Genomic DNA, 13564 nt, shown 5'->3' with positions numbered 1-13564 from the left:
CACGCGCGCGAGGACAAAATGTTAAAATGTAGCATATAGATTGCAACAAAAGCTGCGCGACATCACTGGCTACTTTGTGTCACTAGACCCGATCCCCTCTTCATCAGCTCTGGGTTCAACAAGCCACAATCGAACTCAAATTCAATTGATCCACAACTAATCGATGTATTATCTCAACCAATCACAGTTGACAACGAGTTGCCGAGCGCGGTAAAATGTAACAGTGATCAAATCGAGGCCAGAAATCCCACAATACCAGGCGGGGGAGCCCCTTTCTCACCACACCAAAAAGCATCATCGCTTTGCCTCATTGAAAGGAAAGGGAGGAGAGAAATGCAGAGAGATGTAAGATGGCAGAGCTACAAATGTTGCTAGAGGAAGAAATTCCGGCCGGTAAACGAGCGCTTGTGGAAAGCTACCAAAATCTATCGAGGGTTGCAGAATACTGTGAAAACAATTATGTACAGGTAAGGATAATTAAATCGCTGATAAAATGTTGAATTATATGCGGAATTCGTCGGATTTGTAGCCTAATGTTCAAGAACTGAGTGAAACCGGGGACAGGAAATGTTTCTTCCAGACCTCTAGACAGATATCTAAATCACGAAATAGGCTTTTGGCAATGTAAAAAAATAAATAAAAAGGCGACCTAATCATTATATGCTTAAAACTGTGGTTACCATCCCGAGCTCTATTTTCATATAAGAGCACTGTTCGGGTGGTTGACCACTCTTGCGACCATTCTTCACCAGCCATTTGATATCAATTTACAAAGCTGTTGGGGACTATTCAGAGGGTGTGTCGTTGTTATGACCAAGGCTTGTCACTGACTGCATTCTCGTTGATAGGTAGGCTATCGAATAGGCCAAATGGTTTTATTCGTTTCATCATTATACAACCAGGACTCAGGTGTAGACGTAACATAGTAAACGTAAATCGGGGAGCCCATCGATTAGTAGTTTACGTTACGTATGGTACGTATTAATTTGTGGATGTACATCATCCATTTCGTAAGATATGCTACGATTTACAATTCGTATGATATGCTACGAATTACAATTCGTACAATAGGTTATGAATTGCAATTAGAGAATAGGTTATGAATTTGCAAAAAACGTATGATATTGTAACGACCCTGGGTTTATAAGCGCGGATATCAACTCTGCCGTTTGAGCAGGCTTTTTTCCCCCTAAGGTTTTCCCCCTAAGGTTAGGTTTAGAAGTTTGGTTAAAGTTAGGTTAAAGCATTAGGGGAAGGGTTAGCTAACATGCTAAGTAGTTGCAAAGTAGCTAAGAAGCGGTACGTTTTTACAAAGTTGCTAATTAGCGAAAATGCTAAAGTTTTCTGTAATGAGATTCGAACACGCAACCTTCGGGTTGCTAGACATTCGCGTTGCTAGACATTCGCGTTATCACTGTCTATCAGATTGACATTGTGGCAATGGATTGCAAATGCCATAAAGCACATTTCAGACTCAAATGTGACTTGCACATTTGATTTGTGCTCCACGAGTGTGCCTGAGAATGTAATATTACTTTACTCCATCGATTTTTTTTGTTCCTCTCTCCCAGACAAATGGATTACATTTTAATAATCTGGATTATTGTCTGTGTATTGGATTAAGAACATGCTGCCATTGTTTACACACACCTGGCCTAAGCTTTTACTGTCAACTGGTCCAAAAATGTGAAATATAAAAATACAAAATGGCGGCAGGATCAGAAATGCCGTTTTGTTGAGGCTCTGACGATGACTCTCACAGAACAGCTGGAGATGTAAGGAGCAACCAATGGGGCCACCGGTTACGTCATATTGTAGCATCCAGATGAACCCAGCGGTGCAGTTGGATAGCTCATCAGTGATGCCATTGGGGAACACTACAGGTCATGAGGCTTGCTATAGCACCTTTATAACCAAATAATAGAAGGACACAGTACCCATCAAAAGCCTAATCCGTAATGACAGGCAAACTACTTAATTTAAACATCTAGTTTTACGTCATCCAGCTTCAAGTCAAGCTTGTAGGCCTCAAACTAATAATCTCTGTTTTCTTATCTATAAAGGAAGGAAACCCATAAGCAACCGTATTTGTCACAGCTGAGGCCCCACCCTAAATCCCCCTTCACATGATATCCTACTGACTCATCGATGAATCATGAATGTGTTAAGGCCGTGCCCTCCACGAGTATTTCTTTTTTATTAAGTAGCAGCAGGCCTATCTAACTAGTATAACCTGAAGGGCCCCTAGTTCTAAAGTACCAGGTTAGTATAATGTGGGTCTCCCATCACAAGATAAAAGACTGATTAGTATTGGTAAAGATATAGGGGTTTGGAGATTAGGGGAGTTGTAGCAGGTTAGTATCATTGTGTGTTTTCCACCGTAAGGCACCACCTACCCTGATGAAAGAGGGTTAGGTTTGGTAAAGATATAGGGGTTTGGAGATTAGGGTCAGTTACTATCATGTGTGTTTTCCACCGTAAGGCACCACCTACCCTGATGAAAGAGGGTTAGGTTTGGTAAAGATATAGGGTTTGGAGATTAGGGGAGTTGTAGCAGGTTAGTATCATGTATATTTTCCACCATAAGGTACCACCTACCAAGATGAAAGAGGGTTAGGTTTGGTAAAGGGGTGATTTTGACTGCATGGGGCAGGGGAGAGCAACAACATATGCATTTGCAGACTGAAAGAGAGAGAGAAGGTGGTTCAGCTTCTGAGCATTAATCAAGTGTATGACTCTGAATGGAGAGCATTATTACCGTGGTTTCCTTCCAGGTGACATTTCTAGACCTCTGCAATTAGCTTGATTCTGTGGGAATTGTCCCACTCTGTTGTCTACCCTAGGAGAATCTCAAATCCCATTGGAGGAAATTTGTAATTTTGTAATTTTTATTAGGATCCCCATTAGCTAACGCCATAACGCTAGCTAATCTTCCTGGGGTCCAACACCAATTAACAAAACATTACAAACAACCACAATCAAGACTTCACAAACATTCAACAAGTAGACAATACAGATAATTAAAATACCTGACAGGAAACACATTTAACATTCAGTTGATGCTTTCTATTTCCTGTCCAGTCATATGGTCTATCACATTAGATGTTCTTTCCATTTCGTGTCCAGTCATATGGTCTATCGCATTAGATGTTTTTTCTATTTCCTGTCCAGTTATATGGTCTATCACATTAGATGTTCTTTCTATTTCCTGTCCAGTCATATGGTTTATCACATTAGATGTTCTTTCTATTTCCTGTCCAGTCATATGGTCTATCACAATAGATGTTCTTTTATTTATTTCTTGAAGGTGGATTTACTTTTTCCCTGAGAAGTATGGATTGGTAAAGAGTTCCATTCAGCTATGGCTCTATAAAAAACTGTAGATTTAAGTTGATTTGTCCTTGGCTTGGGTTGTCTTAGCTGCCCTGAATTTGCCTGTCTGGTTTGGTGGTTATGCGTGTTGCCAGCATGTACTAACTGGCCTGAAAAATACTGTGGTTTTTTGAAAAATATAACATTCCTAAAGAAAATCAGAAGACTGGACAGTAATTAGTTTTTAACGTGAAGCCATGAGAGATTCTGATGCATTTGGATAATATTCATACGGTTAGAGCAGGAGGTCAGAGGGGAAGGACCTCAGGCTTTCTCATCCAGTGGGTTTTGAGAATGAGGTGAGAGGAGAGAGGATGTGAGGAGTATGCAATTGAGATTCTCCCCATGACATCCTCCTCCTTTATTCCTGTTCTCTCTCTTCTGGGGAATGAGTGTGACTCATAGCTTTAATAGGCTATCTGGTTGGAGCTATACTGAGTGGACATAACATTAAGAACACCCGCTCTTTCCCTGACATAGGCTGACCAGGTGAATCCAGGTGAAAGCTATGATCCTTTATTAATGTCACTTGTTAAATCCACTTCAATCAGTGTAGATGAAGGGGAGGAGACAGGTTGAAGAAGGATTTTTAAGTCTTGAGACACTTGAGGCATGGATTGTGTGTGTGCCATTCAGAGGGTGAATGGGCAACAAAAAATATTTAAACGCCTTTGAACGGGGTATGGTGGTAGGTGCCAGGCGCACCGGTTTGTGTCAATAACTGCAATGCTGCTGGGTTTTTCACGTTCAAATTTTTCCATGTGTATCAAGAATGGTCCACCACCCAAAGGACATCCAGCCAACTTGGCACAACTGTGGGAAGCATTGAGTCAACATGGGCCAGCATCCCTGTGGAATGCTTTCGTCACCTTGTAGAGTCCATGCCACAAAGAATTGTGGCTGTTCTGAGGGTAAAAAAGGGGAGGGAGGTGCAACTCAATATCAGGAAAGTGTTCTTAATGTTTGATATACTCAGTGTATATGGAGATGTGAACCACGGATACCAGGTCCTGTCTAGATGGAGTGAATCACTGATACCAGGTCCTGTCTAGACGGGGTGAATCACTGATACCAGGTCCTGTCTAGACGGGGTGAATCACTGATACCAGGTCCTGTCTAGACGGGGTGATTCGCTGATACCAGGTCCTGTCTAGAAGGAGTGAAAACTGATACCGGGTCCTGTCTAGACCGAGTGAATCACTGATACCAGGTCCTGTCTAGAAGGAGTGAATCACTGATACCAGGTCCTTTCTAGAAGGAGTGAATCGCTGATACCAGGTCCTGTCTAGAAGGAGTGAAAACTGATACCGGGTCCTGTCTAGAAGGAGTGAATCACTGATACCAGGTCCTGTCTAGAAGGAGTGAATCACTGATACCAGGTCCTTTCTAGAAGGAGTGAATCGCTGATACCAGGTCCTGTCTAGAAGGAGTGAAAACTGATACCAGGTCCTGTCTAGAAGGAGTGAATCACTGATACCAGGTCCTTTCTAGAAGGAGTGAATCACTGATACCAGGTCCTGTCTAGACGGAATGAATCAGTGATACCAGGTCCTGTCTAGACCGAGTGAATCACTGATACCAGGTCCTGTCTAGACGGAATGAATCAGTGATACCAGGTCCTGTCTAGACCGAGTGAATCCAGGTCACAAGCCAACAGAGGAGAGTATGGAGATCTGCCTTCCTCTGGAAAATGGACATCCAGCCAACTTGGCATAACTGTGAGAGGCATTGGAGTCAACATGGGCCAGCATCCCAGTCCATGGCACAAAGAAATTAGGCTGTTCTGGCGGTGGGGGGGGGGGGGGGGGGTGCAACTCAGTGTATGCTTCAGGATCAGTTCTCTCAATGGCAGTCCTCAACAATCGCCTACTTATGTTTGAGCATGTCCTCAGGTTCTAGGTTGTCATAATTCAAGCCTACGCTCTTAATTGTGTTTGATTGACCCATTAATAGACATCATCATCTCATCATGTTCAGGCGACCTGTTTCGGATGCTAACACATGTAATTAGTGGAAAATTAGATGAGAAATGAACACCACAGGTCAGTGAGTATTGTACACACCATTGGGTGATTAAACTGTCATCAGCTATGCAGAGGATCCCTAATACAACTATTAGTCTACAGGATTTGAAGTAGATGGGGTAAAGGGGGTCAAATGTGTTGAGTGGGATGGTTTTCCCTGTCAGTTTCCCCTGTGCTATGGATTCAGATGAGCAGTCTTGTGTTGTAATGTACTATCACTTACAGATGTAGGATCTTAATTTGATCACTATTTTGTTGCTGAGACTTTTCCTACACAACAGGAAATGCAAAGTTGTAATGTATTCAAGGTATAAAAAGCCTTCTAAAGTTTGTAATTTCCACTTTTTTTGTAATTTCCAATTTGCCCTAACAAAAAAACGTATCAACCCCTACAAAAAATGTCCATTTTATTCCACATAATATTTCTAATTTCTTGTTGCTGCTGGATTATTTTCCTGCTATAGCAAACTGGCTCAAATTAAAAAAAAAAAAAACCTAATATCTGCAGTGATCACTATCATGAAATTACTTCAGTTGACAAACAACTTCAAACAATCGTGTCCCCTGGAGAATATTTTTTATCTTAGAATTACAATATTAACTACAGTAGGGAGTGTTTTGCTGTGGTTTTACTTGCTTTCCTCCGGTGATCAAGTGTTGATGTACAAGGCCTTCAGAAAATATTCATACCCCTTGACTTATGACACATTTGGTTGTATTACAGCCTGAATTCAAAATGGAATACGTCTTTTTTTTCTCACCCATCTACACGCTATACCCCATAATGAAAAAGTTAAAGCATGTTTTAAGATATTTTTGCAAATGTATTGAAAATGAAATACAGAAATATCTTATTTACTTAAGTATTCACATAAGTATTGAATACATGTTAGAATCACCCTTGGCAATGATTACAGCTGTGAGTCTTTCTGAGTAAGTCTCTAAGAGCTTTCCACACCTGGATTGTACAATATTTGCCCATTATTATTTTCAAAATTCTTCAAACTATGTCAAATTTGTTGTTGATCATCGCTAGACAACCATTTTCAAGTCTTGCCATAGATTTTCAAGCAGATTTAAGTTAAAACTATAACTTGGCCACTCAGGAACGTTCACTGTCTTATTGGTAAACAACTCCAGTGTAGATTTGCCCATGTGTTGTAGATTATTGTCCTGCTGAAAGGTGAATTCATCTCCCAGTGTCTGGTGGAAAGCAGACTGAACCAGGTTTTCCTCTAAGATTTTTCCTGTGCTTAGCTCCATTCCGTTTCTTTTTTATTCTGAAAAACTCGCCAATCCTTAACGATTACAAGCATACCCATAACATGATGCAGCCACCACCATGCTTGAAAATATGGATTGTGGTACTCAGTAATGTGTTGTATTGGATTTGCCCCAAACATGACACTTTTGTATTCTGGACTAAAAGTGAATTTTTGTCACATTTTTTGCAGTATTACTTTTGTGCCTTGTTGCAAACAGGATGCATGTTTTGGAATATTTGTTTTCTGTCGGCTTCCTTCTTTTCACTCTGTCAATTAGGGTAGTATTGTGGAGTAACTACAATGTTGTTGATTCCTCCTCAGTTTTCTCCTATTGGCTTCATGGTGAAATCCATGAGTGATTTCCTTCCTCTCTGGCAACTGAGTTAGGAAGGACACCTGTATCTTTGTAGTGACTGGGTGTATTGATACACCATCCAAAGTGTAATTAATAACTTTACCATGCTCAAAGGGATATTCTGTGTCTGCTTTTTTCTTTTTTACCCATCTACCAATAGGTGCCTTGGAAAACCTCCCTGATCTTTGTGGTTGAATCTATGTTCGAAATTTACTGCTCGACTTACAGATACAGTGCATTCGGAAAGTATTCAGACCCCTTGACTTTTTCCACATTTTGTTACGTTACAGCCTTATTCTAAAACGGGTTAAATTCATGTTTTTCCTCATCAATCTACACAAAATACCACATAATGACAAAGCGAAAACAGTGTTTATTTGTTTTTTGTGCAAATGTATTAAAAATAGAAATACCTTATTTACATAACTATTCATACCCTTTGCTATTGGACTACAAATTGAGCTCAGGTGCATCCTGTTTCCATTGATCATCCTTGAGATGTTTCTACAACTTGATTGGAGTCCATCTGTGCGCAGACCAGCTGGCTGGAGTGTTTACGGACATATTCAATCTCTTCCTATTCCAATCTGCTGTCCCCACTTGCTTAAAGATGTCCACCATTGTTCCTGTACCCAAGAAAGCAAAGGTAACTGAACTAAATGACTTGCGTTGAGAAGCTAGTTAAGGATCATTTCACTTCTACCTCACCTGACACCCTAGACCCACTTCAATTTGCTTACCACCCCAATAGTTCCACAGACGATGCAATTACCATCGCTCTGTACACTGCCCTATCCCATCTGGACAAGAGGAATACCTATGTAAGAATGCTGTTCATTGAGTATAGCTCAGCATTCAACACCATAGTACCCTCCAAGCTCATCATTAAGCTCGGGGCCCTGGGTCTGAACCCCGCCCTGTGCAACTGGGTCCTGGACTTCCTGACGGCCGCCCCCAGGTGGTGAAGGTAGGAAACAACACCTCCACTTCGCTGATCCTCAACACAGGGGCCCCACAAGGATGAGTGCTCAGCCCCCTCCTGTACTCCCTGTTCACCCATGACTGCGTGGCCCCACACGCCTCCAACTCAATCATCAAGATTGCAGACGACACAACAGTAGTAGGCCTGATTGCCAACAATGATAAGACAACCTACAGGGAGGAGGTGAGGGCCCTGGGAGAGTGGTGCCAGGAAAATAACCTCTCGCTCAACGTCAACAAAACAAAGGAGCTGATCGTGGACTTCAGGAAACAGCAGAAGGAGCACGCCCCATCCACATTGACGGGACTGTAGTGGAGAAGGTGGAAAGCTTCAAGTTACTTGGCGTACACATCACTGACTTTTTCTATTGTGTTATTTACTGTACGTTTGTTTATCCCATGTGTAGCTGTGTTGTTGTTTTTGTCGCACTGCTTTGCTTTATCTTGGCCAGGTCACAGTTGTAAATGAGAACTTGTTCTCAACTGGCCTACCTGGTTAATTAACCTCTTACATCTAGACGTTCCGCTAGCGGAACACCTGCTCAAATATCCAATGATAGGCGTGGCGGGAAATACAAACTACTCGAAAATCCGAAAACTTCAATTTTTCAAACATATGACTATTTTACACCATTTTAAAGACAAGACTCTCCTTTATCTAACCACACTGTCCGATTTCAAAAAGGCTTTACAGCGAAAGCAAAACATTAGATTATGTCAGCAGAGTACCTAGCCAGAAATAATCAGACACCCATTTTTCAAGCTAGCATATAATGTCACAAAAAACAAAACCACAGCTAAATGCAGCACTAACCTTTGATGATCTTCATCAGATGACACTCCTAGGACATTATGTTATACAATACATGCATGTTATGTTCAATCAAGTTCATATTTATATCAAAAACCAGCTTTTTACATTAGCATGTGACGTTCAGAACTAGCATTCCCACCGAACACTTCCGGTGAATTTACTAAATTACTCACGATAAACGTTCACAAAAAACATAACAATTATTTTAAGAATTATAGATACAGAACTCCTTTATGCAATCGCGGTGTCCGATTTTAAAATAGCTTTTCGGTGAAAGCACATTTTGCAATATTCTGAGTAGATAGCCCGGCCATCATGGCTAGCTATTTTGACACCCACCAAGTTTGGTACTCACCAAACTCAGATTTACTATAAGAAAAATTGGATTACCTTTGCTGTTCTTCGTCAGAATGCACTCCCAGGACTTCTACTTCAATAACAAATGTTGGATTGGTTCCAAATAATCCATAGTTATATCCAAATAGCGGCGTTTTGTTGTGCGTTCAAGACACTATCCGAAGGGTAAAGAAGGGTGACGCGCCCGGCGCGTCTCCTGACAAAGAATTTCAAAATATTCCATTACCGTACTTCGAAGCATGTCAAACGCTGTTTAAAATCAATTTTTATGCGATTTTTCTCGTTTAAAAGCGATAATATTCCGACCGGGAGTCGTTGTTTTCGTTCAAAGACTGAAAATGTAAACATGGAGTCGTCTCGTGCACGCGCGCGCCAGTCTCATTGTTCTCAGATCGACCACTTACCAAATGCGCTACTGTTTTTCAGCCATGGCCTGCAAAGTCATCATTCAACGTTCTGGCGCCTTCTGAGAGCCTATGGGAGCGTTATAAAATGTCACGTTACAGCAGAGATCCCCTGTTTTGGATAGAGATGATCAAGAAGGCCAAGAAATGGTCAGAGAGGGCGCTTCCTGTTTGGAATCTTCTCAAGTTTTGGCCTGCCAAATGAGTTCTGTTATACTCACAGACACCATTGAAACAGTTTTAGAAACTTTGGAGTGTTTTCTATCCAAAGCTAATAATTATATGCATATTCTAGTTTCTGGGCAGGAGTAATAATCAGATTAAATCGGGTACGTTTTTTATCCGGCCGTGAAAATACTGCCCCCTATCCATAAAAAGTTAAATAAAGGTGAAATAAATAAAAATTAAAAACTGACGATCTGAAATGGTCCACACAGACAGTGTGGTGAAGAAGGCGCAACAGCACCTCTTCAATCTCAGGAGGCTGAATGTAACGGGCGTCGTATAGAGGGGACCAAAGCGCAGAGTGTTGAGTGCTCATTATGATATTTATTAACTCAAAAAGAACACTAAAGACAAAATAACAAACGGAAACGATCAACTTACAGTTCTGTCAGGTACAGAGACTAAACAGAATACAACTACCCACAAACACAATAGAAAAAACGCCCAACTTAAATATGATCTCCAATTAGAGACAACGTGAACCAGCTGCATCTAATTAGAGATCATCCCAAAACTCCAACATAGAATTAGAAAAACAAGAACTAAATATAGAAACAAAAAAACATAGAATGCCCACCCATATCACACCCTGACCTAACTAAACAGAGAAAAAACAGCTCTCTTAGGTCAGAGCGTGACAGTACCCCCCCCCCCCCCCCCAAAGGTGCTGACTCTCGGCCGCAAACCTGAACCTATAGGGGAGGGTCCGGGTGGGCATCTGTACTTGGCGGCGGCTCTGGTTCGGGGCATAGCACACCCACCGCCCGCTGATCCCCCCACTTCTGTGTGTCCAGAGGAACCAGACCGTGGATCATCGCCGGAGGCTTTGGACCGCCAACCGCCGCTGAAGACTCTAGGCTAAAGGCCGCCGCTGAAGGCTCCGGGCTGCAGACCGCCGCTGAAGACTCCGGGCTGCAGACCGCCGCTGAAGACTCCGGGCTGCAGACCGTCGCTGGAGGCTCCAGCCTGGGGAGCGTTACTGGAGGCTCTGGGCTGAGAAGCGTTGCTGGAGGATCCGGACTGGGGAGCGTCGCTGTAGGCTCCGGACTGGAGAGTGTCGCTGGAGGCTCCGGACTGGGAAGCGTCATTATAGGTTCCGGACTAGGGACCGTTGCTGCAGACTCTATGCCATGGATCATCTCTACAGGTTCTGCGCCTTGTATCATCACTAGAGGCTTCGTACCATGGATTATCTCTACAGGCTCCGGGCCATGGATCATTCCTACAGGCTTCTTGCCATGGATTATCCCTACAGGCTCCAGACCATGGATAATCCCTACAGGTTTCTTGCCATGGATTATCTCCACAGGCTCCGGGCCATGGATTACCTCTGGAGGCTTCGTGCCATGGAACATCCCTACAGGTTCCGGGCCATGGATCATCACTACAGGCTTCGTGTCATGGATCATCTCTACAGGCTTCGGACCATAGATTATCACTGGAGGCTTTTCTCGAGGAGCTGGAACAGGTCTCACCGGACTGGAGAGACGCACTGAGGACCGAGTGCGCAGAGCAGGCACCGGACGTACTGGGCTATGGAGGCGCACTGGAGGGAGAGTGCGAGGAGCAGGCACCGGACGTACTGGGCTATGGAGGCGCACTGGACAGAGAGTGCGAGGAGCAGGCACAGGACGTACTGGGCTATGGAGGCGCACTGGAGGGAGAGTGTGAGGAGCAGGCACAGGACGTACTGGGCTATGGAGGCGCACTGGAGGGAGAGTGCGAGGAGCAGGCACAGGATGTACTGGGCTATGGAGGCGCACTGGAGGGAGAGTGCAAGAGGCAGGCACATGCTCACCACAATAAGCACGGGGAGTTGGCTCAGGTGTCACCCCTGGCCCTAGACCAGGTATCCATCTCTGCCCGGGCATGCCGCTTGATCCAATCGTGGTGGGTAGTTCTGTAACGTGCGTCGTATAGAGGTGACCAAGGCGAGGCGTGTTGAGTGCTCATGATTATTCTTTAATGAAAACGAAACACTTTTACAAAGAAACAAAATGACAGCAAACAGTTCCGTCAGGCAGCGGACAACAAAACGGAAAACAACTACCCACAAACACAATAGAAAAACCCCCCAACTTAAATATGATCTCCAATTAGAGACGACGTGAACCAGCTGCCTCTAATTGGAGATCATCCCAAAACTCCAACATAAAACTAGAAAAACAAGAACTAAAACATAGAAACAAAAAACATAGAATGCCCACCCATATCACACCCTGACCTAACTAAACAGAGAAAAAACAGCTCTCTTAGGTCAGAGCGTGACACTGAAGAAATTTGGCTTGGCCCCTAAAACCCTCACAAACCTTTACAGATGTTCAATTGAGAGCATCCTGTCGGGCTGTATCACCGCCTGGTACAGCAATTGCACCACCCTCAACTGCAGGGCTCTACAGAGGGTGGTGCAGTCTGCCCAATGCATCACCGGGGTCAAACTACCTGCCTTCCAGGACACCTACAGCACTGTGCCTGCCTCTCACAGGAAGGCCAAAAAGATAATTAAGGACATCAACCATCCAAGCCACTGCCTGTTCACCCCGCTATCATCCAGAATGCTAGATCAGTACAGGTGCATCAAAGCTGGGACCGAGAGACTGAAAACAGCCATCAGACTGTTAAATAGCCATCACTAGCCTGCTTCCACCCAGTTACGCAACCCTGCACCTTAGAGGCTGCTGCCCTATATACATAGACTTGGAATCATTGGCCACTTTAATAATGGAACACTAGTCACTTTAATAATGTTTACATACTGCTTTACTCATCTCATATATATATATATATATATATATATATATGAGTAAAGCAGTATGTAAACATTATTAAAGTGACTAGTGTTCCATTATTAAAGTGGCCTATATATATATATATATATACACTGTATTCTATTCTACTGTGTTTTAGTCAATGCCACTCCGACATTGCTCAATCTAATATTTATATATTTCTTAATTCCATTCTTTTACTTTTAGATTTGTGTGAATTGGTTTTAGATACTACTGCACAGTTAGGTACACCTGCGCTGTTGGAGCTACAAACACAAGCATTTCGCTACACCCGCAATAACATCTGCTAAATATGTGTATGTGACGATTTGATTTGTAAAGCCCCTCCGGCCAAACCCTCCCCTATTCCGGACGACTCTCAGCCAATTGTGCACCACCCTATGCAACTCCCGGTCAGGGCCGGTTGTGACACAGCCTGGGATCGAACCTGGGTCTTTAGTGACGCCTCGATGCAGTGCCTTAGACCGCTGCACCACTCGGGAGCCGTGGCAAAACGCTTTTTGGAGTGTGTGGCTCTTGGTTCAATGTTTAAAAGGAGAACGTTCTGGCCTTATAGACTGGCTGCCCCTCAGCCTGGTTCCTCTCTAGGTTTCTTCCTAGATTCCTGCCTTTCTAGGGTGTTTTTCCTAGCCACCGTGCTTCTATATCTGCATTGCTTGCTCTTTGGGGTTTTAGGCTGGGTTTCTGTTTAAGCACTTTGTGACAGCTGTAAAAAGGGCTTTATAAAATACATTTGATTAAAATTTGATTGATGGTCAATAGCCTAATCCTTCTCTGTCTAACACTGAGATGTACCGCTTGTCCTCAAGGATCCTGAATTGTATGTGTGCCCCCTTGCCTTATAGTTAAATAAAGCCACCACTGCAGAGGAGACAGACATTCTCCCAAATTCATTCACTCAGCCCATTCATTGTGTTGACTTAGGTGCTTTCAATGATAAGGCTTTAGCCATGGTTTGATTTCTAACGAATGCAAAAT

The 13564-nt window shown here is 43.2% G+C and overlaps 1 protein-coding gene across 6 annotated transcripts in view; it reads left to right on the top strand.

Annotated features, from left to right (window-relative positions):
- The first annotated feature begins 277 nt into the window (after positions 1-277).
- Positions 278-13564, top strand: part of LOC106598065 (abl interactor 1) — a 55919-nt gene continuing 42632 nt past the window's right edge. For 3 of the 6 annotated variants that reach the window (XM_045714470.2, XM_045714471.2, XM_045714467.2), the window contains exon 1: positions 279-467. In XM_045714470.2, coding sequence (XP_045570426.1) covers positions 351-467 — 117 coding nt within the window. In that variant the 5' untranslated portion in view covers positions 279-350. Of the gene's footprint in view, positions 468-13564 lie in introns of all 6 variants that reach the window. The other 3 variants (XM_045714472.2, XM_045714469.2, XM_045714468.2) reach the window with 2 other exon arrangements.

Source organism: Salmo salar, chromosome 03 (assembly GCF_965601325.2).
Source record: "Salmo salar chromosome 03, fSalSal1, whole genome shotgun sequence".
Lineage (NCBI taxonomy): Eukaryota > Metazoa > Chordata > Actinopteri > Salmoniformes > Salmonidae > Salmo > Salmo salar.
The sequence above is the reverse complement of the archived record's forward strand: the minus strand, read 5'-3'. Positions and strand labels throughout refer to the sequence as shown.